At 46.2% G+C, this 27,024-nt stretch overlaps 1 protein-coding gene across 1 annotated transcript in view; it reads right to left on the minus strand.

The window, feature by feature from the left end:
* Positions 1-27,024, minus strand: part of NUP210 (nucleoporin 210) — a 390,084-nt gene that overhangs the window by 229,193 nt on the left and 133,867 nt on the right. The window contains exons 11-15 of the mRNA XM_063940607.1: positions 17,980-18,117; positions 17,509-17,664; positions 8,815-9,010; positions 7,440-7,585; positions 4,619-4,840 (exon numbers count right to left, since the gene is read on the minus strand). Coding sequence (XP_063796677.1) covers positions 4,619-4,840; positions 7,440-7,585; positions 8,815-9,010; positions 17,509-17,664; positions 17,980-18,117 — 858 coding nt within the window. The remainder of the gene's footprint in view (positions 1-4,618; positions 4,841-7,439; positions 7,586-8,814; positions 9,011-17,508; positions 17,665-17,979; positions 18,118-27,024) is intronic.

Raw genomic sequence — 27,024 nt, forward strand, 5'->3', positions numbered from 1 at the left:
GAAATTGGTAATGACAATCCTGTACAGCGAATCTCAGGTATTCCTGATGGGGGGCATATATGGGGACATAAAGGTACGCATCCTTTATGTCAAGAGACACTATAAACTCCCCCTCCTCCATGTTGGCTATTATCGCTCTGAGAGATTCCATTTTGAATTTGAATCTTTTTATGTACAGGTTTAGGGATTTCAGATTCAAAATAGGTCTGACCGAACCATCCGGTTTCTGGACCACAAATAGGGTTGAGTAGTAACCTCTTCCCTGCTGGTGCAGGGGAACCTTGATTATCACTTGCTGTATACACAGCGTTTGAATTGCAGCTAACACTACATCCCTTTCCGATGTGGAAGCTGGTAGGGCCGATTTGAAAAATCGGCGCGGGGGCACCTTCTCGAATTCCAATTTGTAACCCTGGGAAACTATTTCCAACACCCAGGGATTCAGGTCCGAACTGACCCAGGCCTGACTGAAAAGTCGAAGACGTGCCCCCACCGGTGCGGACTCCCTCAGGGGAGCCCCAGCGTCATGCTGTGGGTTTTGGAGCAGCCGGGGAGGACTTTTGTTCCTGGGCACCTGCCGAAGCAGGTGCTCTCTTGCCTCTGCCCTTACCTCTGGCGAGGAAAGAGGATCCTCGACCTCTTTTGGACTTGTGCGACCGAAAGGACTGCATCTGATAGGGTGTTACTTTCTTTTGCTGTTGGGGAATATATGGTAAAAAATTTGATTTACCTGCTGTAGCTGTGGAAACCAGGTCCGTCAGCCCATCCCCAAACAATACATCCCCCTTATAGGGTAGTACTTCTCATATGTTTCTTGGAATCCCCATCACCTGTCCATTGGCGAGTCCATAAGGATCTTCTCGCTGAGACAGACATGGCATTGGCCCTAGAAGCTAGCAATCCAATGTCCCTTTGAGCATCCCTCATAAATAAGACTGCGTCTTTAATATGGGCTAGAGTTTCCTTATCCATATTATCAAATTGATCTGTCAGCTCATCTGTCCAAGCTGCAATTGCGCTACACACCCATGCCGACGCAATTGTCGGTCTTAGCACAGCACCCGTATGAGAATAAATACACTTTAAGGTAGTTGCTTGCCTGCGATCTGCAGGGTCCTTAAGGGCCGCTGTGTCAGGAGACGGTAGCGCCACTTTCTTGGACAAGCGCGTCAGGGCCTTGTCCACAGTGGGGGGGTGATTCCCAAATCTCCCTGTCCTGCTTAGGGAAAGGGTATGCCATATAAATTCTTTTGGGGATCTGCGGTCTCTTATCCGGAGTCTCCCAAGCTTTTCCAAAGAATTCATTTAATTCATGAGATGTGGGAAAGTTAATAATCTGTTTCTTTTCCTTAAACATGTGTACCTTTGTGTCGGGGACCGAGGGTTCATCCACAATATGCAACACATCCCTTATTGCCACAATCATACACTGAATGGTTTTAGTCACCCTAGGGTGCAATTTTACTTAGTCATAGTCGACACTGGAATCAGAATCCGTGTCGGCAGTAGTGTCTTGTGTTAAGGGACGCTTTTGAGACCCCGACAGGCCCTGTGAGTCGGTCCAATCTGAGTATTGACCCCCTGATGTCCCCCCTAAATCAGCCTTATCAAGCCTTTTATGTAAAGATGCCACACTTGCATTCAACATATGCCACATGTCCATCCAATCTGGAGTCGGCACAACCGACGGGGACACACCACTCCTTTGCTCCACCTCCTCCTTGGAGAAGCCTTCCGCCTCAGACATGTCGACACACACGTACCGACACCCCACACACATAGGGATTAACCTATAAGGGGACAAAACCCCAACCAGGTCCTAAAGAGAGACAGAGAAAGAGTATGCCAGCACACACCAGCGCTTAAAAACACTGGAAAAAATATGTCCAGATAGCGCTTTTTTATATATATTATGCCAATTCCCACTCACTGCGTCGCTAATGTGCCCCCCTCCTCTTTTTTCCAGCCCGTGAGTTCAGCAGGGGAGAGACCAGGGAGCCAGTTGTTTTTCTCATGCAGCTTCTGTGGAGAAAATGGCGCTGGTTAGTGCTGAGGATCAAGCCCCGCCCACCCGACGGCGGGCTTCGGTCCCAGTGATTTTTCAATAAAATGGCGGGGGATCATAGATTTACTGCCTCCGCAGTCTAATCCAACTATATTTGTGCCAAAATGTGAGGTTTATTGCTGCCCAGGGCGCCCCCCCCCCTGCGCCCTGCACCCTTCAGTGCTGCTCTGTGTGTGTGTGACTGGGAGCAATGGGCGCCTTACCTCATGAAGATCTGATGTCTTCTGCCGCCTAAGATGTCTTCTGCCTTCTCTATCCGGCTTCTATCTTCGGCATCTGTGAGGAGGACGGCGGCGCGGCTCCGGGACGAACCCCAGGTGAGACCTGTGTTCCGACTCCCTCTGGAGCTAATGGTGTCCAGTAGCCTTAGAAGCAGTGCCCAACTTGACAAGCCAGCTCTGCTTCTCTCTCCTCTGTCCCACGATGCAGGGAGCCTGTTGCCAACAGGACTCCCTGAAAATAAAAAAACCTAACAAAATTCTTTTTCCACAGAAAACTCTGGAGAGCTCTCTGCAGTGCACCCATTCTCCTCTGGGCACAAGATCTAACTGAGGTCTGGAGGAGGGGCATAGAGGGAGGAGCCAGTGCACACCCATAGTCAAAGTTCTTTTTAGGTGCCCTATCTCCTGTGGAGCCCGTCTAAACCCCATGGTCCTTACGGAGTCCCCAGCATCCTCTAGGACGTAAGAGAAATATATATACACATACATACACACACACACACACACGAGAAATTACGGAGATAGGAGGCACCCAAATCACAGAAAACATTGAATAAATCACTTTCTATAGTGTCCACATACTGTATATAATATATGTTGATTCAGATAGAGTATACCTCCAAACAAACATACTGCAGCAGAACACAAATTAGCCACATTTCACAATGCTTCCCTGCGGATGGCGGAGAGAACTTGTCAGCGCTATATTGGTATGGGTGTTCACTAAAAGAAAAGACCTGAGCAAGTAATCTCCACCATCTGCAGAGAAACATTGTGACTACTCAATAAATGGATTGGTCACTTTGAACTAGTCTTGAGTTATTCTAAACATATTAAAACCCATGCACAATACATTGATCACACATAGTATATAGACACAGTGATTATCATCACAACCTACAGACGGACACTGCACAAATACTACTATCCTCATATTCATACAACGCAAACTTTAACCCACTCTCTCCCCCACCCCTCAGTCCAGATACCTAGACACACAACCCCTCCAATTCTGATACAACAACCCCCCTCCCCCTGCCCCCAACCCTTGCACCTACCCCTCAGGGTGAGTGCTCGTACCATTCTCTTTATATGCCTAAGCAAACAAAGAGTAGTCTGTGGGCAAATGCTAGTCCATAAAGTAGCATTTACAAATGATAGAGAGGTATGCCCCAAGAGAACTCCAACATAATTGGTTGTTCCTCTGGGTCCTAATTCCATTTGTATAAACAAATTACAGTACTCTATAGTTAAAGATACATTTTTTAGCAGCTTAAAAGGACTGAATTTAAAATGGGCAATAGAAATACAAGATTAAAAAGAAAACGTGATTTTCCATGTATTACTATTGTACTTTTATAGCCAGTGTGAATTGGCCGATGTTTAGTCAATACAGCCATATATCCTTTAATGTCACATTTCATTTGGATCAAAGAAACATCAATAGACACCATGGAAGCTGATTTGATAAGCACTTTAATTAATTTGGTCCGCACATATGCAACCGATGTTGAAACAGCTCTATTTTTAGGAAATCACATTTAATACATTATGGGGTGTTTTCAATAAGAGTCAGATCCATTCCGACAAGCATTTGTCGGAATGGGTCCGACAAGTCCTATTCAATGAGCGGCCAAATCAGACTGTCGGATTTCAGCCAAATCAGACTGTCGGATTTCAGCCAAATCCGACTGTCGGATTTGGCCGTTCACAGTGTCCCGTCCTGCTGCTGTTGTCAGCAGCTCCCCATGTGCGAGATCAGAGGGAGCCGCCGTGTAGCCACCTGCCGCCCGGGGAGCGCTGCCGGGAGAGAGGAGCCTGGTCGGGGGGACACCCATCAGAGAGGAGCCTTCTACGTACCGCGGCTCCAGCTGCCCCCACCGGTAAGAACTCTCTCTCACTCCCTCCCTCTCCCCGCTCCCCCCGTATGATCTCCTCAATCCGACTTTTTTTAAAGTCGGATCGAGATTGTCGTAAACCTGTCAGATTTGGCCCAGTTTCCGACAGAAGCACGCGGTTCGGCGGCTATTCCGCCGTTCCACGTGTTTTCCAACAAGCCGGGAATTCCTGACTTATCGGAAAAAAACAGCCCCTATTGAATAGGTCGGAACCCCTTCCGGCCTAAATCAGTCGGAAACGGACGTCTTTCCGACAAGACGGCAGTTTCCGACTCTTATTGAATACACCCCACAAGGTAGCATACCTTGACTACAGGTGTGCAGGTGAATCTCCTTAAATGTAGATTATTCTAGGCATTTCATTTGAAATCATTTTTAGCTACCAGCAGGAAACACTATGGAGATGTATATTCTGCTGCATATGCCATAACTACCTGGTCACCGAGGTCTCTGCAGAGAGCTCTAACCCAGTGCTGGAAATGGTTACGGGATAAAGAGGTCTCAAGCAGGAACAGGCTGGTACTCTCCTTGTCATCAGCAGATACATTTCTGAAGAATTTCAGGGGTTCGAGAACCCAAGGCTTGGGCCCCCCTTCAAATAACATGTCTTTTGAAGAACCCAATGTAACTAGAGCAACTGAGGGTGGGTCAATCGTCTGTGAGATGGAAAAAAATAATATATCAATTACAGGATCTACTGTAAATTTTGTGGGTGCGAAAGAAAACAAATAAAATAAATGGGGGGGGGGGGATTTAATAGAGTTAATACATTCACCAAGGTATAAATAAATTCACTGAAGTGTAACAAAGTATCTTGAAATAGTCCTTAGTTTAAGGAGGTGCTGATCCAAGTGCACCTTCATACTTCCAGCACCTCACTTAGGAGTGAACTTTTGTTATCCGGACCTCTAAACAACTTTGTAGTAGCAGCACAATGAGCATAAGTTCAGTGTTTCCCTTCTTTTTCTCTCTTCGTGTTTTAGCAAAGGGTATTAGCACACGCTAATTTCTCCAACTGCTGCTGTGTATTACCTTAACTTTTTTTTTAAATAAAACAAAAACACATATTTAAAAGATCCCGTACTTGGATATGAAAGAAATATTTATAGGAAGAAAAAAAAAAAATGTTTCACAAACCGTAGGTAATTTCAGCCATATCACTTACAATAAAATAAAGAATGGCTGTTGCGTATAATATTGTGGTTTGTATTAATTAGACCAGCACAAAGTTACTAAATGAAGTTACAGGAGGCTCTGAATGAAGCTCAGAGCTTGCCATGTACATATACTTCTTAAATTCACATGGAGCGAACACTCACATGAAGCATATGTCCCAGACGCGAGTCTCCACAGTGATTTATCATCACCCTTAGACACATTTGTACACTGTTGCCTTTTTCCTGAGTTTACAGTCACATATTTTTCTATCATCATAATTTGAATTAGGACTGGTGATGGAAAAAAAAGAAATCTGGGTCTAATGGGCCCTACACACTAGGCGATAATACTGAAAGATATGAACGATCTCGTTCATTAATGAACGAGATACCGTTCATATCTTTCAGTTTGGAGGCACCAGCAATGAACGATGTGCGGCCCCGCGCTCGATCATCGTTGGTGCCCCGTCGCTTGTGCATGCAGGCCAATATGAACGATCTTGTCCATATTTGCCTGCACTGCTATGGAGCCAGGTCGCCCGTCGGCCGTATCCGCCGTCGGGCAGCTCGGTGGCGAATCACAAAATGTGTAGGGCCCATTACTTTGGAAAATACATATTGCACAAATCTTCTGGACTATAAACCCACACCTTGGAAAGGGATAGATAACAAAAATCACCAGGGAACTACAGATGATGATTCATAAAGGGTAAGGAGTTGATGTATGAAGCAGTGAAAAGAGCAGAGACGTGTACCCGTGAAGAAGTTGCCCATAGCAACCAATCAGCTCTGAACTAGCATTTATAAAGTACATTTTATAAAATAATAGGTAGCTGATTGGTTGCTATGGGCAACTTCTTTACCGGTCCACTTATTCACGCTTTTCAATACTTCATACATCAACCCCTAACTGAGAAAGACTAAAATAAATTTTCCCAGAACCACCATTGCTGGTGAACAGAAATATTCTGCTAAATCCCTTTCAGTAGAAGCACAATATGTAATTCTTACCTTTACACAGGGTAAATAACCCAATTCATCATAGGAATGTATTATTTGGGGCTTACAGACCTGTAAGCCAGGTAATGTATATTACTGAATAAAATGCTTAGGTTGAGGTCTGTAGATAGGAGACACCAGACAGTCTCAGACAGGGGATGACTATGCGCTGCTTTAGTGTGCAAAGTGAGGGGGGTGGGGCAAGGACATTATAATTGGAGTCCCAACCAAAGGTCAGTAAATACTCCATATAATAGCAGTATGCTGAGGATTTGGGGGATAATCTCTTTCTGGGGTCACAGAACACAGATTGGAAAAACTAGTAATGGCCGTATTTCCTAGGCAAAACATTGCACCATAGTAGGGACTAGCAGTATAGGAAGCTATGTTGCTGCACTATAATCAACTAATGTGCAAAAAACATATCGTGGATAACTGAATCACTCTCAATGAGTAACAGTTTTAACAGACTGTTATTGATCTCATTATATTTTACTTATAACCCCTCTTCCACTGCCGCTATAACCTGGGTTATAGCCAGGTCTACCCGGGTAACAGCTCAATGGAAAAGGGTCCTTGCAAAACAACCTGGGTCCGATTACTCAGCAAACTGACCTGGGCAGCTACCAGACATTCAGAGTCTTAACATCAAATAGAAACCATCCCCTTCAAAAGGTTAAAAATAAAAGCAGAGGATAAATATTCTTTATCACCTGATGCTTAATCTATAGGACTAAAAATACCCAACTCTTTCTTACTGCCCATGTAGATATGAAACGCTTAATATATAAAAGCTAAAATCTCAGCTAATAGCAAATATCGGCATTTGCAAAGCACTGCTGTTATCCCCACACCTAGATGAGCTGTCTTCCTGTTCACAGACTCAGCCAAGTTTTTGCCCTTCTGCTTCATGGGAGGTTTCTGTCCTCCCTGAGCTCGCTTTAGGACACCTGCATTAGTTTGACAGGTGTACCTGTGTACAGCGTACATTAGGCCTTACCGAGAAACAACGTACTCCAAATGGTTACACTGATTAATACAAGCACTTCTGATAAACAAGACCTTTTTCACTGTGTGGACTGTTTGGAACGATGCTTACCTTCAGAGGCAGATAGGCAGCAATAATGATTTTGGCCCTTAGATGTATATGACCATACGTATAACTGACAAATATTGTTGAATGCCCAGGCGCTTCTGCTTGTACTGTAATACCACTACAGAAATCAACACCTGGCTTGAGTCTTCCTAGTAAATGAAAATGAGGGTGGATGAGAAAACATGCAGAATTACAGACAAGACAACAGATTTGTAAAAAGGAATTTAAGTAACTGAACATTAGGATCTACATTGTATATTATATGAATGATGATGTGATGACTGCCTGGCTTACTGGACATCTGAATCTTCATTGGCGTAAGCCTCTGAGCTTCAGCAAAAATGTATCTCACTGAAAGGGATGACAAGAGGCTTTTTCAATCCATCAGTTGCCACTGACTATATTGGAGACTGCAGAACCATATTTGGGTAAGACACCGTGAACTGGACATCCATTGCCGCTACACTGAGAGGAACAGCTTGCAGCGAGTAGACATTGGTTGGCGCTATTTAATGTCTACAAAGCGTCAGGAATTCCTCCACTAATGTTCCCCTGTGTCATTTAAATCTGTGGGAGGGGCGAGGACAGGACTCCGCCCATCTGCCAGTGTGCAGTATATGTAAAGCAACTGAGCCGTTTATCTGCCTCCTTCTCACCTGCAGCCCCAGCACTGACCCCTCCTCCTTCCGGTCACTGCACTGCTCACCCGACACAGAGTCTTACCCCTTCCTGCCGGACTAAATCACCTTCTCCACCTGCTGAAAAGTGGCCACACGTGTCCCCGGTGCCTCCGTCCTGAGCGCTGTGGTACCGTCTGGTGGTTCCTGCATCCGTTTCCTGGTTACTGCTACTACTTGTATCTAAGTCCCAGGACGGCACATAACCTGTGGTTGCAGCATACTCGTATGTGGAGGAGGAGGTGCAGAGCATGTGGTATATGGCGGAAGCAGGATATGGAGGAGGGGGATGCCATGTATATAGGGGGAACTCTATGGAGGGGTACTATGTTGAAAAAATCTCCCTCTCTCTCTTCACTGTCCCTGAGTGCCCCTGCCACTCAACTCTCTATATACAAGATGTTTTATGAATTACAGCTCTTGGGATATATTATTACTATTACTTTTGCGTTGATATAAGCACAGACACACACTTGTACATTTATTAATGGAAGAGTAACGTCAGCATTGCTGACAAATGGTGATTCTCAGTAAGTCACACTCCTACCTACAAACACTGCAATTTATGCTTCCTCCTCTTCTATAGCACTCTCTGAAACCCAAGAGATTGTACAAGTCTAGAGAATATTCACATTATATCACCACTGTCAGCTGTTATTTTCCAGCAATGTCTAAGGTGATTGCCATACTGCTCTACATACCTGGCAGGATTTTAAATATCCCAGGAGTCTCCATTTCTACAGCCAATGCAAAGTGTGAGCAGTCGCTCAGTGTCACAACCTCATTGTTCTCATTCAGGAGGCCGAATATCCTTAGAGGCAGCTCAAGTCTGTTTCCTACACGGGCTTCAACTGGGCAAGGGATGAATTCCATGCCAGTGGGCTCAATGACAAAAACCTGAAACATTTGATATACCAAGTATTGTGTGTCTTGTTAATGACCTTGTTATGCATTTACACTATGTACTGTGGATTACTAATCTGAGATTATACTGGAAGGTTAGATTTCACAGGAACGCAACATCAACCAAATTCACACTTCTATGACTTTCTTAGTAAATACTGAGAACATCCTTACATTACACTGCTACATCTATTTGCATAGGCCTAACATAAAATCATACAATTATAATACTGACTGTAATTAGAAGTCAGAGACCAAAACTATATATTTCACCTTTTTAAAGCAGCCATCCCATATTGAAGATTTGATTTTCATTTAATCAACATGGCACCTATTAGAAAGTATTTTTCCAATGGCTCTAAAACAAATTACCTCTTTTTAAAAATCTCTCCAATAAGAAAAAGTATGGTTGCTAGCCAGACACACAGGTGAATGAGTGTAGAGAGGATGTCACAGTGAAAACAGTTCAGAGGGGAGTTCCAAATACTCACTCTCAATTACAAACCTTCTATAGAGGACACATGATATTGCCCATAGCACAAATCATGGCTATCATTCGTCTAGTACATTGATAAGGAATTTTGGCACTACAGCTGTTGTTGAACTATCCATCCCAGCATGCCCTGCTACAGTTTTAGCATGGCCAAATAGCAAAACTGTAGTAGGGCATGCTGGGATGTGTAGTTTAACAACAGCTGGAGTGCCAAGGTTCCCCATTACTGGTCTATTACATTCTACATGTATAAGATAGGGATTTTTGTTGCTTACCGTAAAATCTCCGTCTCTGATCCATCTGGGGTACGCTGCGTACTTACTGATGGGTTATGGGCCCTACACACTGGGCGATATTAGTGAAAGATATGAACGATCTCGCTCATTAATGAACGAGATACCATTCATATCTTTCCGTGTGGAGGCACCAGCGATGAACGAGCGCAGGGCAGGCCAATATGGACGATCTCGTCCATATTTGCCTGCACTGCTATGAAGCCAGGTGACGGGGGGAGTGAAGAAACTTCACTCCCCCGTCACTGCACCCCTGCCGCCGGGTCGCCCGTCGGCCGTATCCGCCGTCGGGTAGCTCAGCGGCTGATCTGTCACTGTGTAGGGCCCATTAGAGTGTGTGGGAAGGGAGTAATGCACAAAACCTATAAAAACTAACTCTTCCCCCCTCTAAACCCTCCCATCTTCAGCCTGAACAACAATTACCTCAGTTAACGTTTATCAAAGCCGGAAGAGGCAGAACATAACACAACCAATAAACCAGACAAAAATACGGGATGAATCGCAGCGTCCCCCATATGGATCAGAGAAAGATTTTACGGTAAGCAACAAAAATCCCTATTTCTCTTTCATCCATCTGGGGGACGCTGTGTTATTACTGATGGGATTTCCCAAAGCAAGCTAATTAGAGGAGGGAGAAACAGATGGCAGAGCGGTCTGTAAAATTTGACGTCCAACAGAGGCAGTCTCCAAACCAAAAGTATGAAAACGGTAAACCTGCGGACGATCAAGTCGCGGCTCTACACAGCGGTTCAACTGAAACATCTCCGTGAACAGCCCAGGAGGCCCCAACAGCTCTAGTCCAATGAGCCCTCAGGGAGCCAGGCACAGATAGGGCAGAAGATACGCATGTCTGCCGAATAGCAGAAGTTATCCAACGCGCTACTGTGTTTTTAGTGGCCGGCCAGCCACGTTTGGGTGCATCAATCCAAACCAACAAGGTATCTTTACGGCGAATAGACTCTGTACGGAACAAATAAATGAGTAAGGCCCTAACAACATCCAAAAACGCCAAATGACAATCCTTTCAAGAAGACTCTGGAGCAAGCGCTGGAAGTACTATGTCCTGATTCATATGGAAAGCCAACACAACGTTTGGCAAGAATGAACGCTTTGTACATAAGACCACTCGATCCTAATGAAAAACCAACAAAGATGGTCTACAAGAAAGCGCAGCTAACTCAGAAACACGCCTGGCCGAAGCAATGGCCAAAAGGAAAAAACACCTTCAGAGTAAGAAACATCAATTCTACAGTCTCCAGTGGTTCAAAAGGAGGCTTCTGGAGAGCCAGTAGGACCACATTTAAATTCCAGGGAGGAACTGGATGAACAAACGGAGGCTGAATCCTGAGCACCCCTTGAAGAAATGTCTGGACCTCCGGAATGATAGCCAATCTTTTTGGAAAAAGAACTGACAAGGCCGAAACTTGTCCTTTAAGGGAAGAAAGACGAAGTCCTTTAGACATACCATCCTGAAGGAAAGACAACAAGCGAGGTAAGCAAAGAGGTCAGACGACAGCCCATGCCTTTCACACCAAGCAATGTAGATACTCCATACTCTGTGGTAAATTCGAGAAGTGACTGGTTTTCTAGCCTGAACCATAGTTCTCACCACTAGTCGAGATAAACCTTTAGCTCTTAGAATGCTGGATTCAAGAACCAGACAATTTAAATCGTGGTGGCGACAAGGTCCTTGTAGAAGATCGGGTCACAGAAGCAGACGGAATGGTTCCCTGGTCACCATGCTGCGGAGGAGAGTGTACTACCGACGACAAGGCCAGTCCGGAGACACCAGAATGACCGGGAGACCTTCTCTCCGGATGCGTTGAAGCATGGTATTAAAGGAATTGGCAGAAAAACATATCCCAGGTGAAATTGCCATGGAGCTGTCAATGCATCGATCAACTCTGCCTGCGGATCCTGAGTCCAGGAGCCGTAGCGAGGTAGCTTTCGGTTGAGACGAGACGTCATGAGGTCGATGTCGGGTGTCCCCCACAGAGACATCAGGGTCAGAAAGACTTCTTGATGAAGTTCCCATTCTCCCGGATAGACCATGTGATGGCTTAAAAATCTGCTTCCCAGTTTTTCACTCCTGGAATGAACTGCGGAGATGGTCGGAACCCAACGCTCTGCCCACTGGAGAATATGGGCGACCTCCTTCATGGCTCTCCAGCTGCAAGTTCCGCCTTGTTTGTTTATGTAAACCACCGCTGTGGCGTTGTCTGATTGAATGCGTATAGAAAGGGAACACAGCTACTTGTCTTTTCTGTAGTTTGAAAAAGGCTGTTGAAGTCTCTGCCGCATCTTGAAGATTAAGGGGCTGACGTATGGCTTCTATCAATAATCTGACACCTGAGCTAGTAGACAACTCTTTTTCTTTCCAAGCGGAGGTATCCTCCCACTCAGGATCTAATTTACCTTCCTCCAAAGGGGAAACTACAGAATCGGACTCCTCTCCTGGGAAAGTGATAGCGGATAGTGGCTGCTGTCGTTTAGGTAGCTGAGCCTGAAGCAGTAACTATCTTGATCAAACATTGTGCTAAGTCAGAAAGACATTTGCCCATATTTCTTGCCCATGGTGGCTCTTCAGCAGACTGTCCTGAATCAGTACCCGGCTGGGACTGACGCAAGTCAGCAAAAGCATTCGCCATATTCCTGGCCCACTGAGGCATTGACTGATCCGTAGAACCTCCCTGCTGCTCCGCAACAGGTGTTCCAGAGCACGCCGTGCAGAGGACCTGGGTCCGTGCTACATTCAGACAGCTTGGAACTGCAAAGTAAACAGACAAAATGAACAGAGCCTGCTTTCCCTATAGCAGATTTGTACGGCGTATTGCCCATTTTATCTGTTAAATCTACAGTAACAACTTTCCTAAACCGTAAACAGTGAGTAGCAAGAAGGGGTCTGTATAAAATTCAGAGTCTATTTATCCCCTTACACAATGTCTAAAACAGATATAATATCCGCCTGTAACAACAACAGGGTGACAACCCACTAGTGTAATATGAAATTATGATAAAATCACAGTGAACCAGCACAGGGCTAGCCCAATACTTGCAGTCAGCTGATCCCTGCCTGAAACGAACAATGTGAGAAGCTGATGTCCCCTTAATTGTATGTGTGATGTGGTATCAGCAGCGCAGCATCCCCCGCAGTGTCTCTGCAGCGTGGAGAAAATGGCCCTTGTAGTACAAGCCAGCATCCCCAGATTCAGGTGGGCGGCGCAGTAAACGTCACCTGAGCGGGAAGCGCAAGGTGGGAAGAGATCCTTCCCCCTTCTGTGTAACTGCCGCGGCTGGCCGCTCCCCTTCAGTAAGGGGACCCAAGCGGTGCCAGACCGAGGCATAAGCAGCGTCCAGGGTCAAAATCCCCTTCACTCACAGTACGGCCTGAGGAAATGTCCTTATATCCCCTTCAGTATCCGGAGATACTGTTCCCGCTGCCCATCCAACCTGTGCGGCACGGACCGAGCACCAGCGCTCACACTCACCAGCGGCCCGTCAGACCACCGCCACAACAGCTCACAGCGCGCGCCCTTTCACCTACTCCACAGCACCGCGCTTACATGATACCACACAGAGGGGAAGAATAACCCAACACTGTTTAAAACAGGTTGTGGCTGCCGGAATGACCATTAAGTTATGGAGCCTTGTCCTACCTGACAGCTGCCCTCTCGGATCACTTGTCCGGATAGAAGAAAGCCCCAGTGACCTTAGTATGGTGGCTTCCTCAAAGGCTGTGTTGAGTGGGAAATTCTCCATCTAGCCCTACTCTAAATATACTTGTCACCTGTAGACAGGGACCAAGTATGTACAATTAGAGGTAAATCAAATAAATAAAAACCTAACTAAAAACTATAGCAAGGAGAACTGTGCCTGCACTCTCCAGAAACAAAAAAACTGAGGTAACTGTTGGTCAGGCTGGGGATCAGAGGGGGAGGAGTTAGTTTTTATAGGTTCTGTGCCAAACTCCCTTCCCACGCATTCTAACCCATCAGTAAGTATGCAGCGTCCCCCAGATGGATGAAAGAGAAATAACTAGAATCAGACATGCAGCTACGGGTAACACCTCCACCTGTCCTCTTTAGATGGATTAATAAATATTCCCCTACAGAATATCATGTTCCATGCAAGTTCTTGGAAAGTCTTCAGTCTGAAGAAACAAAATCAAGGAATAAAACGTAAATACTCCGCTGCTTCTTCCAGTCTAATGTATTATTTAAAAAAAAAAAAAAATTTACATGGGATTGCTGCCTTTATTTGCAGCTGAAAAAATACTTACAGAAGTGTCCTTGTACAAACAGCCTCAATACTCCATGTGTCGCAAGATGCGTGGTGCAAGTGAGCTGCCAGGATAGGTCTTAATCGCAATGCGATGCAACTAGGACGTCTGTATATGAAGCACAATGGAAAAAGCTGCGGCTGCTGTATCATGTACTTTATATACAGACTTAGTCACACACAGATCTAAAAGTTTTGCATTTCAAATTAATCAGCAGAGTCTCCTGGTGCATCCTAGTTGCAAGTAAGACACTTTTTCGGTTAAAATAACATCCGGTGCTAACAGTCGTGTGACAAGAGGCTGTTTTATGTGAATGCAGCATGTATGAGGACATAATTGTATATGCATAGGTGATTTTGCAGAGAAAAGCTTATTTTTTGCATGTTATTGAGACGGAGAGGAGTCAGAGTGCTGTTTGACTAAAGGGGGTACTCACGGAGCGATCACTGCTTAAAATCTAAGCAGTCTGGCTAGATTGCTTAGATTTTAAGCATGATCGCTCCGTGTGTACCCCCACAGCGATAGCGATGCGCAGCTCCGCGCATCGCTATCACTGGTGCTAGATTAGGCCAATCTAGCAGGTCGCTCATTTCACACACACACACCCCCACTCAGCACACATCGCGCTGTGCTGAGCGGTGGGAGAGATGTGTGCTGAGCGGTTCGCTCAGCGCACATCTCTCCCACATCGGCCAGTGAGTACTGGCCTTAACAGATTAAGGGGGAGATGCACTAAGCAGTGAAGAAAAGAGTGGAGAAGTGAGCCAGTGGAGAAATTGCCCATGGCAGCCAATCAGCTGCTCTGTATAATTTTATAGTATGCAACAACTCCACTGCGTAGTACATCTCCCACTTAGAAGCTTATGTACTAAGTCTTGGAGAGAGATAAAGTGGACGGTGATAAAGTACCAACCAATTAGCTCCTGTCATTTTTCAAACACAGCCTACAAGATGGCAGTTAAGAGCTGTTTGGACTTCCGGTTCCGGCTTCATGGAGACCTGAGCTCCGTTCTGAGCTCCGTCCCCCGCTCCTCTACAGACATCGTTTACTAGGCTTCTAAAGCCTCGTTTGACCCCCGGAGCCAGCCCGCAGTGCACCTACTCCTCCCACCGCTCACATGGACCGCTTTCAAGCGCCGCTGGTGCCGCAGCCCCAGCCGGACCAGCAGCAGCAACTGCCGCAGCCTCCACGTCAGGAGAAGCGGCGGGCTGCGGGGACCATGCAGGCAGACTCTGCCGTGGAGAGCGCTCCCCCCCTGCACAAGAAAGTCGCGGCCGAGGGACCCGCATCTGGGGGACACGTGAGTGTGGGCTGCGATGCCCCTGTGACTTATGCTGAGGTGGTGGCGGCCATTACAGCCACTATGACTCCCCTACTATCTAAAGCAGTGGCTGATACCACCAGTCAGCTGCAACATTTGACACACAGGGTTTCTACAACAGAACAACAGCTCAGTGTAGCCTCCCATGATATAGGAGATTTGCAGCACACTGTGAAGCGCCTCACTAATGATTCCTATCAGCTGTGGAATAAGATCGACGACATTGAGAACAGATCGCGTCGAAATAATATTAGGCTGGTCGGCCTCCCTGAGTCTATTAAGGGGCCCGCATTGGCCCATTTTGTCCGCAACACTCTACCCTCGTTTTTAGGCATAGAGGCGGTTTGCCAGGACATGGTTATAGAAAGTGTCCATAGGGTGGGCCCGACACCGACCCCTAACAGGCCGAGACACCGCGTTACCCTGTTCCGCTGCTTAAATTATCTACACAAGATGGAGATATGGTCGGCCTCTCGTAAAGCTAAATCTTTGTCGTGGGAAGGACATAAGCTCCATATTTTTCAAGACTACTCCGCTGAGTTATCACGGGCCAGGAAATCCTTTTCCCCTGTTTGTTCCCGATTAGTCGCTGAAGGGCGCAAATTTGGCCTACTGTACCCAGCCAGGCTTCGCATTTATGATGGGACTTCATTTAAGGACTTCTCCACCCCACCTGACGCTTTGGCCTACCTCCAGGAGTTGTCCCAGGCCAAGGATGCAGACATCTCTGATTCCACAGAATGAGGGAGTGTGCTCCGTGCTCCATGTTCTAAATGGCCTCATTACGTTATTCCTGCCATGCATGTTTTCATGTCTGAATAGTGTTTTCTAAATTTATAACGCTGCCTTTTTTCCTCTTCTTTTTCACATTTTATGTCTCATTTCTGTATACTGCATGTTATTTTAAGGTCCTTTTGCGCAATGCGCTGCTGGGACCTCCGGGGTCCAATTATACAGTCATACTTTGCTGCATTTTGAGGACCGGGGACGGATATGCCCCCCCTTGCTGGATGTAGATCCTTTTTGTTCAGTTATTATGTGTACATTTGCTCGGAAGTTTGGCTTCAAATGCTAGCGTTTGTATGCCTCTTTTCATCTGTGCTCCCTTTTCCCCCTCCCTCCCTTCCTATGTGGTGTCCTCCTTCTACTCCTTTGAGCGCTGTCCTGTACTGTCTAAATGGGTCAGTTTTACTGATGTCCTTTGACATCCTTGTACTGAAAGTTCCCCTTGTTATACTTTCTTCGGGGGATGCCTAGTCTACGCTATGCAACCTGGAACGTTGGAGGGATTAACTCTCCGGCGAAACGCAGGAAAATTCTGATTTTCTTACAAAAATCTGGCGTGGATGTGGCATTCCTCCAGGAAACTCATTTGACTCCTTCTGAGTCTGCAAAACTGGGAATGTTGGGAACGCGTCAGTAGTAGCGTCACCAACCCGGCAATATGCCGGGTTGGTGAGCGCTGTTCAAAAGGGGCTGTAGCACGGGTCGCAGCCGTGTCAGGTGACACGACTGCGACCTGTGCTTTTAGTGGAAAAGGGGTATAACATTAAATTTCATGTACAGTATAAACCCTACCAAGAAATGAAAAAAAAATTTTTTTTAGCATTAACTTGACATTCACTGCAGCTCATAAAAAAGGCAAGCATTATTCTCCACACTCCATTACAGACTGCTGATACCTCTCCCATTATTTTAGGATTATCTAACACTGGACCCACCCTGTGTATAACTCCCCCAATCCACACTTCAGATTTTAGGTGATAAAGTCACCAGATCACTACCTGGAGCCTGCTCAGTTAGATAAGCATCTCCTTCCTAACATGGCACCTGCTGCATTGGGGAGAGGGAATATGGTCAGTATATTTAGCCATTTATAGCCTATTCACTTACTTATTGTCCATTATTCTGCATTCTATGTACATTATTGTGAAATACTGGGTTTATCTGCTCTTTAACATACACATTGGTGACCCTAGGCTGAACCAACCCTGGACAAGTCAGATTATCTTGCATCTTAGACAACATTACTATGGACAAATTTCAGCTGGACAAGGACACTGCCTAAGTCATAATATAGTATTAAATATGAAAAATCTTTTCACCTTCATTTCACCAAAATGTAGAAGATTTTGGACATCTCGAGCCTGTATGACACCAACGCCAATGTCATCCCCAGTCGTCATTAGCCCTTTGACTGTCACAGTGGCCACTGCATTATTTGAGGAGGACCATGTAAAATTTCCACTTCCACCTTGTACCTTGGAATTTCCAATGAAAAAGAAATTTTTGAAAATATCTTAGTGTTCAGTAAAATGTCAATTTTCTACAGACGGCAACTAGGACAACATACAATTCTTCGAAACAATAATAATCTTCACACCATGAACTTCCATTTAATTTACTACAGCTAAAAATTAACTTGTGACCAACTTGTTTGTGTTGCGCCATACTGAACAGAGGTAATTGTAAAAACGTATACCTATATAGTATGTACAATATATTTATATATTATTACTGCTAATGTACATGAACATTAAGAGTGTATTCAATAACTGTATAGAATGTAAAATTACCTTAATAATGTACTGATAGGCCCCCGGCTTTGGTTGCCAGGGAAAGGTTAGGATTTTGGGAGACAGGGTAATTGGTGTGTATATTTCCAACTCTTGCTGATTCCTCACTGGATTTGACAACACGTGAACACCTCCATCCTGCACCAAAAACAAAAGATTAGTTTATCATCTTAATAAGGTATAAAAAAAAATAAAAGCAAAGTGTAAAAACTTAAATGTAACCTATTTAAACTCTCAAATACACTTTTAGTGATCCATGCCCAAATCTCATCATGTGTTTAACTTAAAGCCTATGGGGGTCATTCCGAGTTGATCGCTCGTTGCCGATTTCGCAACGGAGAGAATAAGGCTAAAATGCGCATGCCCATGATACGCAGTGCGCATGCGCTAAGTATTTTAACACAACACTTAGTAGATTTACTCACGTCCGAACTAAGAATTTTCATCGTTGAAGTGATCGGAGTGTGATTGACAGGAAGTGGGTGTTTCTGGGCGGAAACTGGCCGTTTTCTGGGAGTGTGCGGAAAAACGCTGGAGTGTCTGGAGAAACGGGGGAGTGGCTGGCCGAACGCAGGGCGTGTTTGTGACGTCAAACCAGGAACGAAACGGCCTGAGCAGATCACAATCTGTGAGTAGGTCTGGAGCTACTCAGAAACTGCTAAGAATTTTCTATTCGCAATTCTGCTAATCTTTCGTTCGCTAGTCTGCTAAATTAAGATACACTCCCCCCAGAGGGCGGCAGCCTAGCGTGTGCAAAGCTGCTAAAATCTGCAAGCCAGCGAACAACTCGGAATGACCCCCTATGTACTGTATGTATTATCAAGCAACATAAAGCACCATAAATAATGTGTTTTGCAGATGTGTTTATACAGATGCGTCCTCATACACCTAGCCTCAACACGCCATGCAGTGTGAGATGCCTGGTGTGAGTGAGCCGCCAGTTCCTGTGCAACTCTGCTAACGTTGGATGTCTTACTGCTGAAAATGAGTCTAAGTTACAACACAATGTAACTAGGACGCACAAGGAGACACTGCTGATTAATTTGATATACAACGTATATTGTGTGTGACAGACTGTATATGGAGCAGAACAGAACTTTCAATGGAAAAAAGCTGCGGCTTATACACTGAAGCACTTTATATACAGACCAAGAGACTCAGTCGCACACAGATAAACATACTGTATATGAAATTAATCAGCACAGTCTCCACGTGTGTCCTAGTCGTATTACGTTGAGACTCAGATGCATTTTCTGCAGAAAAAGACAACCGATGGGATAAGATTCTCACACTATCTGGAGTACCAAGAGGGGCTGTTTGTCGTAACTGCAGCAAAGATGTATGAGGACATATCTCTATGTAAAACACAACTACGTAAACTCCATTTACCAAATCTTAATAAAGAAATATGTAGTGCACAAGACAAAGCAATAGCGCCTCGAAAATTACATCAATTCTGTTTCCAGATCAGAATAAAAAACAAAATTCTGCAAGCAACAGTAACTGAAGTACTGCACACTACCATTGCAACTTTGTTCTGCAGATTAGCACCCTACCTACTAACAATCATCAATGAAGAAAGGGAAGATATACAGGGACCGGACTAAAGCTGGGTAATGACAAATCGCTTACATTGCTTTGTGTACAGGTGATTGCATGCTCCTGCGGTTGCATGCGACGGACGCTAGGTTTCATATGCTGCACATCAAATCTAGCGATATTGCTAGCGACCTGGTTTATACTAATGGAGGATGGAACATGATTATTCCGTCCTTCATTATAGTTTCTCTGATGTCGAATGAATGCCTGTCACTCCAGTCCATACTCAGCTTAAGTGTTACTTAGAGGGTGACAATCCTAATAAAGAATTCTGGGTCTTGAGTTGCTACCTGATAATATATAAATAGCTTTGAGGTCTTCCCAGATTAGCATGAAGTAGAAACAATATCAATCACTCTGCCCACCAACGTTGCGATCAAGAACTAAAATTGAACAAGCAATATAAGGAGAGAAAAAAATTATGCTTAAAGAGCCCAGAATATTCTAGCACCTAACAGGTATGGAAACACATGTAACCGCAAAAACACAGCAGAATTTCAAGTGCTCATAGCACAATGTGAGTCATAGGGGAGGCAAGAGTAGTGTACCTCGTTCTTGAAATCTGTCCGGTGCAGAAAAATGACTGTGTGACATTCAGGAGGAGGAGAGAGAGGGTTTCTTTGGAGAACAGTCTAGGGAAGGGGGCACTCTAAAGGTTGAGGGATGAAAAAAACCAAGCCAAGGCTCCTCCTCCACGGCTAAGACCTGGGACTTGCCGGCGATAGCACATTGTCCCCATTGCAATTTGTGTCCCTGGTGGTAGACCAGATAACCAGAATGCCACTGAAGTTATGGGGGGCCACTGCTGCATACCAGCCCCGCTGCCGTAAACGGACTCCCTGCAGTGTGGGTAGCCTTTTACGTGTAACTCTCAATGCTCTGGGTACGACCGGGGACTTGCCAGTGTCAACGTCCTATTTGCCAGTCCACCACGCATTGAAGCAGTCAGTATCAATGACTGCTCATAGAAGAGAATTTTTTTGTTTTTAAAGGAAAAGATAGCTGCATACATGCAGCTCTAAAAAAAACATGATTTTTAGATACCCCCTTAAGGTTTGAAAACATAAAAACATAGTTGCTCAAGGTTTCTAATACATAGCAACTATTCACAGTAGTAATATAATAAGCATTTTTTTAAATTAAAACATGAATGCAAAAAAAAAAAAAAAAAAGGGAGTTTTTAATGGGGGGTTTTCTAACCCTGCCAGCAGCTCAATTAAGTTAATTGAAAGAAAAATGGAGACAATATTAAAGAACTGTGAAGCAGTTTATAAAAAGGACGTCCCCCAAAACGGAGGTCCCGGGTGAGAAAAGAGCTGTAGTAAGGAAGGCAAACAAGAGACTAATGGCAACCCTAAAGGTGTTACAGCAGTGGTTCCCAAACTGTGTGCCGTGGCACCCTGGGGTGCCGCGGGACACTTGCAGGGGTGCCTCAGGTTGGTGGTCAAGGACCAATTCAAACTATTTATTGTCAATGTAATAGGCAAAACCAGTGCTGGTGGCTGCCAATCATACAATATGTGGCCAAACAGAAGCTAATCTTGTCCTTCACCACATAACTGACCCTAAGGATGACATATAAACATAATTTACTTAATCTAATATTTTTTTCTAAATTTCTCAATAAGAAACTTGTGGCCTAGGGGTGCCGTGAAAAAAAAATCTGATACTCCAGGGTGCCGTGACTCACAAAAGTCTGGGAACCACTGTGTTACAGTCTAACATAACAGATAGGTGAGCAATAACACGTACAGGCGAGAGTGGCAAGCAGAAGTAGTTTTTGAAAAATCTCACTTTAAAGCCCAGCTACAGCTTGCAACAATGCGAAACACTAGGCTTGGTGCATACCTAACACTTCATATCACAGTGAAAACACCATCCCTATAGTGAAGCAAGTTGCTGGCAGCATAATGTTACTGTGATGCTTCTCTGCAGAAGGGTCTGGAAGGCTCATAAGAATACAGCAACGTACAGAGAAATCCTGGAGGGAAATCTGCTGCAGTCTACAAGAGAGCTAGGACAAAAACTTAACTTCCATTATTACAATGATCTAAATCAGTGGTTCTCAGCAGCGGTTCTCAAGTACCCCCAACAGTTCATGTTTTCCAGGTCTCCTCACAGGATTGCAAGTGAAATAATTTGCTCCACCTGTGGGTCTTTTAAAATGTGTCAGTGAGTAATAAATACACCTGTTCAACTGCTCGGTGACCTGGGAAACATGAACTGTTGGGGGTACTTGAGGACCAAGGTTGAGAACCACTGATCTAAATCATCGAGCAAAAGCCACACTGGAATGGCTTACCACCAAAAAAATAGGATTTTAATTACCTACCGGTAAATCCTTTTCTCGTAGTTCGTAGAGGATGCTGGGGTACATATAAGTACCATGGGGTATAGTTGGGTCCACCAGGAGCCATTGGTACTTTAAAAGTTTAACAGTGTGGGCTGGCTCCTCCCTCTATGCCCCTCCTACCAGACTCAGTCTAGAAACTGTGCCCGAGGAGACGACATACTTCGAGAGAAGGAAATACACAGATAGTGGCGAGATTCATACCAGCTCACACATACAAGGCAAATCCAGCCAACATGCCGGAAAACTCAGCACCAGCTGAAACAGTACTGAAACAGTAAAAAACGCAGAACTTACCTAGGAACCAGGCAGTACTGAACCAAACCACCACTGCAGGATAAAGAAGCGCTGGGCGGGCGCCCAGCATGCTCTACGGACTACGAGAAAAGGAATTACCAGTAGGTAATTAAAATCCTATTTTCTCTTACATACTAGAGGATGCTGGGGTCCATATTAGTACCATGGGGACGTACCAAAGCTCCCAGAACGGGAGGGAGAGCGCGCAGGCTCATGCAGAACTGCTTGACCAAACTTGAGGTCATCAGAGGCCGAAGTATCGAACTTGTAAAACTTAGCAAACGTGTTCGATCCAGACCAAGTAGCTGCTCGGCAAAGCTGTACAGCCGAGACACTCCGGGCAGCCGCCCAGGAAGAACCCACCTTACGAGTAGAGTGGGCCTTAACAGATTTTTGACATGGCAATCCTGCCGTAGAATATTCATGCTGGATGGTGAACCTGATCCAGCAGGAAAATCGACTGCTTAGAAGCAGAACACCCAATTTTCTTGGGATCATAGTGGACAAACAGTCAGATTTTCTGTGACGTGCCGTCCTCTTCACATAAATCTTCAAAGCCCTCACAACATCCAAGGCCTTTGAAGCAATTGAGGAGTCAATAGCCACTGGCACCACAATAGGTTGGTTGATATGAAAAGCCGACACAACCTTAGGAAGAAACTGTTGACAAGTCCTGAGTGCCGCCCTTCATGGAAGACCAGATAGGCACTTTTACAGGACAAAGCCCCCAATTCTGACACACGTCGAGCCGAAGCCAAGGCCAACAAAGTTACCGCCTTCCACGTGAGAAACTTGATTTCAGCCTCCTGTAGAGGCTCAAAACAATCCGATTGCAGGAAATGCAACACCACATCAAGATCCCAGGGTGCCTTTGGCGTCACAAAGGGAGGCTGGATGTGCAGAACCCCTTTCAAAAAGGTCTGAACCACAGGGAGGACAGCCAATTGTTTCTGGAAGAAAATGGACAAAGCTGAGATCTGGACCTTGATGGAGCCCAATCTCAGGCCCATATCTACACCTGCTTGCAGTAAAAAGGAGAAAATGTCCAAGTTGAAACTCCACGCAGGAAATTTCTTAGATTCACACCAAGACACACATTTTTTTCAAATTCGATGGTAATGTTTAGACGTTACCCCCTTCCTAGCCTCTATCAGGGTAGGAATAACCTCGCTCGGAATACCCTTCCGAGCTAAGATCTGGCGCTCAACCGCCATGCCGTCAAACGTAGCTGTGGTAAGTCTTCATAAGCGAACGGCCCCTGCAGTAGAAGATCCTCCCGAAGAGGTAGGGGCCTTGGATCTTCAGTAGATCCAGTAGATCTGCGTACCAAGACCTCCCTGGCCAGTCTGGAGCAATGAGGATTGCCAGAACTTTTGTTCTTTTTAAAAGTTGTAGAACTCTTGGAATTAGAGGAAGTGGAGGGAATGCATACACTGAAATGAACACCCACAGCGTTACTAGTGCATCCAGTGCCACTGCCTGTGGGTCCCTCGACCTGGAACAGTACCTCCGCAGCTTCTGTTGAGGCGGGAGGCCATCATGTCTATGTGAGGAACCCCCCCACCAACCGGTTACCTCCTCGAACACCTCCGGGTGGAGGCCCCACTCTCCTGGCTGGAGATCGTGTCTGCTGAGGAAGTCTGCTTCCCAGTTGTCTACTCCCGGAATGAAGATTGCGGACATCGCTACAGCGTGCCTCTCTGCCCAGAGGAGGATTTTTGTCACCTCTGACACTGAAGCCCTGCTCTTCGTTCCGCCTTGTCGATTTAGGCCACTGTGGTCACGTTGTCAGACTGCACCTGAACAGCCCGATTCTGTAGAAGGTGTGCTGCTTGCAGAAGGGCGTTGTACGCGGCCCTGAGTTCCAGGATGTTTATTGGGAGAAGGGATTCTTGATCCAACCATTTTTCCTGAAAGGTTTCCCCCAGAGCAACTGCTCCCCAACCTCTTAGACTTGCATCTGTGGTTAAAAGAATCCAGTCTTGAATTCCAAACCATTGGCCTTCCAGAAGGAGCGGAAGTTGTAGCCACCAGAGGAGTGAAATCCTGGCTTTCGGAGACAGGCGTATCCTCTTGTGCATGTGTAGGTGAGAGCCCAACCACTGGTCCAAGAGGTCCAAGCTGAAAAGGTCGAGCATGAAACCTGCCGTACTGCAGAGCCTCGTAGGCGGCAACCATCTTCCCCAGAAGGCGTATGCATTGATGAACCGATACCCGGGTAGGCTTTAAGACATCCCAGACCATTGTTTGAATCACCAACGCTTTCTCCACCGGGAGAAATACCCTCTGCACTTCCGTGTCGAGGATCATTCCCAGGAATGACAGCCTCCTTGTCGGCTCCAGATGAGACTTCGGAAGGTTCAGGATCCAGCCATGCTTCCTGAGCAGCTTTGTCGTGAGCGCGATGGATCGCAACAACCTCTCCCTGGACGACGCCTTGATCAGGAGATCGTCCAGATATGGAATTATGTTCACCCCCTGTCTGCGGAGGAGAACCATCATCTTCGCCATCACCTTGGTGCTGTGGAGAGGCTAAACAGCAACGCCTGGAACTGATAGTGATCGTCCAACAGTGCAAACCTGAGATATGCCTGATACGGCGACCAAATGGGAATGTGGAGGTAAGCATCCTTAATGTCTAGAGAAACCAGGAACTTCCCCTCCGTCAGTCCTGAGATGACAGCTATCAGAGATTCCATCTTGAATATGAACTCCCTGATTATAAGGGTTCAAAGACTTTACGTTTAGAATAGGCCGTACCGAACCATCTGGTTTCGGTACCACAAAAAGGTTCGAATAATAACCCTTGTTCCACTGCCGAGTTGGAACTGGAACAATGACCTCTGACACCACCAGTTTTCTGATGGCTTCTAGAAGAACTGTTCTGTCTGCCAGCAGAGCTGGCAAGCCTGATTTGAAGAAACGGTGAGGTGGGGGGTTTTGAAACTCCAGTCTGTACCCCCTGGACACTATATCCAGTACCCAGGGGTCCAGGCCAGATGACACCCAGACGTGGCTGAACTGCCGGAGTCTTGCCCCCACCCGACCTTCCTCCGGGCCTAGCTGTCCACCGTCATGCGGAGGACTGAGGGGTATCAGAAGCGGGCATCTGGGTTTGGGAACCTGCGGGAGCAGGTTTCTTTCCTTTGGCACGACCACCTCTGAAGAAGGTGTTCGAAGGCTTGTTCTTTCTAGGCCTCGCGGGCCGAAAGGACTGTGACATGGCTGGTGTAAAAGATTTCTTCGCAGCCGGTGCAGCTGATGAGAGGAAAGAAGACTTACCCGCGGTAGCCGTGGCAATCCACGCATCCAGCGCCTCCCCAAAGAGAGCCTGACCAGTATAGGGTAGGCCCTCTACGCTCTTCCTGGATTCCACATCCGCAGACCATTGGCGCAGCCAGAGACCCCTGTGAGCTGAGACGGACATGGAGGAGATCCCCGCAGCCATAAAACCCAGGTCCTTCATGGAATCCACCAGGAACCCTGCAGAATCCTGAATGTGGCATAAAAATACATCAACGTCACCTTTATCCAGCGAAGTCGACTCCTCCTGCAGAGTGATCGACCACCTGGCAATAGCTTTTGCAATCCAAGCACAGGCTATAGTAGGCCGTAATATAGCCCCGGAAGCCGTGTAAATGAATTTTAGCGTAGCATCCACCTTGCGATCTGCCGGGTCCTTCAACGCGGTATATCCCAGGACTGGTAAAACCACCTGTTTTGACAGCCTGGAGATAGAGGCGTCAACTATCGGCAGAGACGAAAAGCAACCAAGACCCTCTTAGGGATCTGAAATTTCTTTTCCGGAGTTCCCAGGCTTTCTCAAAGATAGCGTTTAATTCTTTGGAAGCCGGGAAGGTGAGGGGGGGCTTCTTATTATCTGTAAAAAAGGCCAGCTCCACCTGTTCAGGAGCTGTGTCAGAAATATGTAAAATATCCCTCACAGTTTCAATCATCAACTGCACCCCCCTAGCAAGTGCTGTCCCCTTCGACACATCCCCATCACCGTCTGCAGTGCCAGAGTCGGTGTCCGTGTCATCCTGCGTAAGCATTGCAAGTGCACGTTTTTGAGACTGTACCGCAGGGGACCCGAGGAAGCGGTATCAGACCATACAACCATAGAGGACTGTAGGATCTGAGTAGCATGCTCAGTCCTAGCAACCCTGTCAGAAATCTGAGAAATAGTCCCCCTCAGAGAGACTAACCATTCTGGCTCTCTAGCTGGGATCTGCGCTACAACAGTGCAATCCTGATTACATGGTATGCAGTCTTCCTGGGAAAACAAATCCTCTGCAGCATATGAAACAGTGTCCCTAGACATGTTGTCACACACACCAAACACCCCACAAACACACAGGTTATTCACAAGACAGAGTTTCCCCCCAATAATGGCAGAGAGACACAGAGATTGGAGCCAACCCACATGCAGCACTATTAGAGGTATAGGGAAAACCCCAACCCGCGCTGACTGTGTCCCTTAATAGGTGACACAGCCTATAATACAGCCTCCCCCCCCTTCTACAACCCCCTGGTACCGTACAGATAGCTGGAGTCGCATTGGAGGGACCTGGACATCCACTAGTAGTGATTGCAGGCAGGGAAAATGGTGCTGGACGCTGCTGGGTCCGCTCTGAGGAGAAGCTCCGCCCCTTCAATGGCGCTGTCTTCCCGCTCTTCAAGATTAGACTGGCCTGAAGAATTCTGTGCTGGCTGAGATCCGCGGACCTCGACAGGCTGGAAATGGTCAGTGTAGGGTACCTTGCTAGCTCAGGGCGCCCCTCACAGCGCCACACCGCTGT

Source organism: Pseudophryne corroboree, chromosome 9, assembly GCF_028390025.1.
Source record: "Pseudophryne corroboree isolate aPseCor3 chromosome 9, aPseCor3.hap2, whole genome shotgun sequence".
NCBI classification, from domain to species: Eukaryota; Metazoa; Chordata; class Amphibia; order Anura; family Myobatrachidae; genus Pseudophryne; species Pseudophryne corroboree.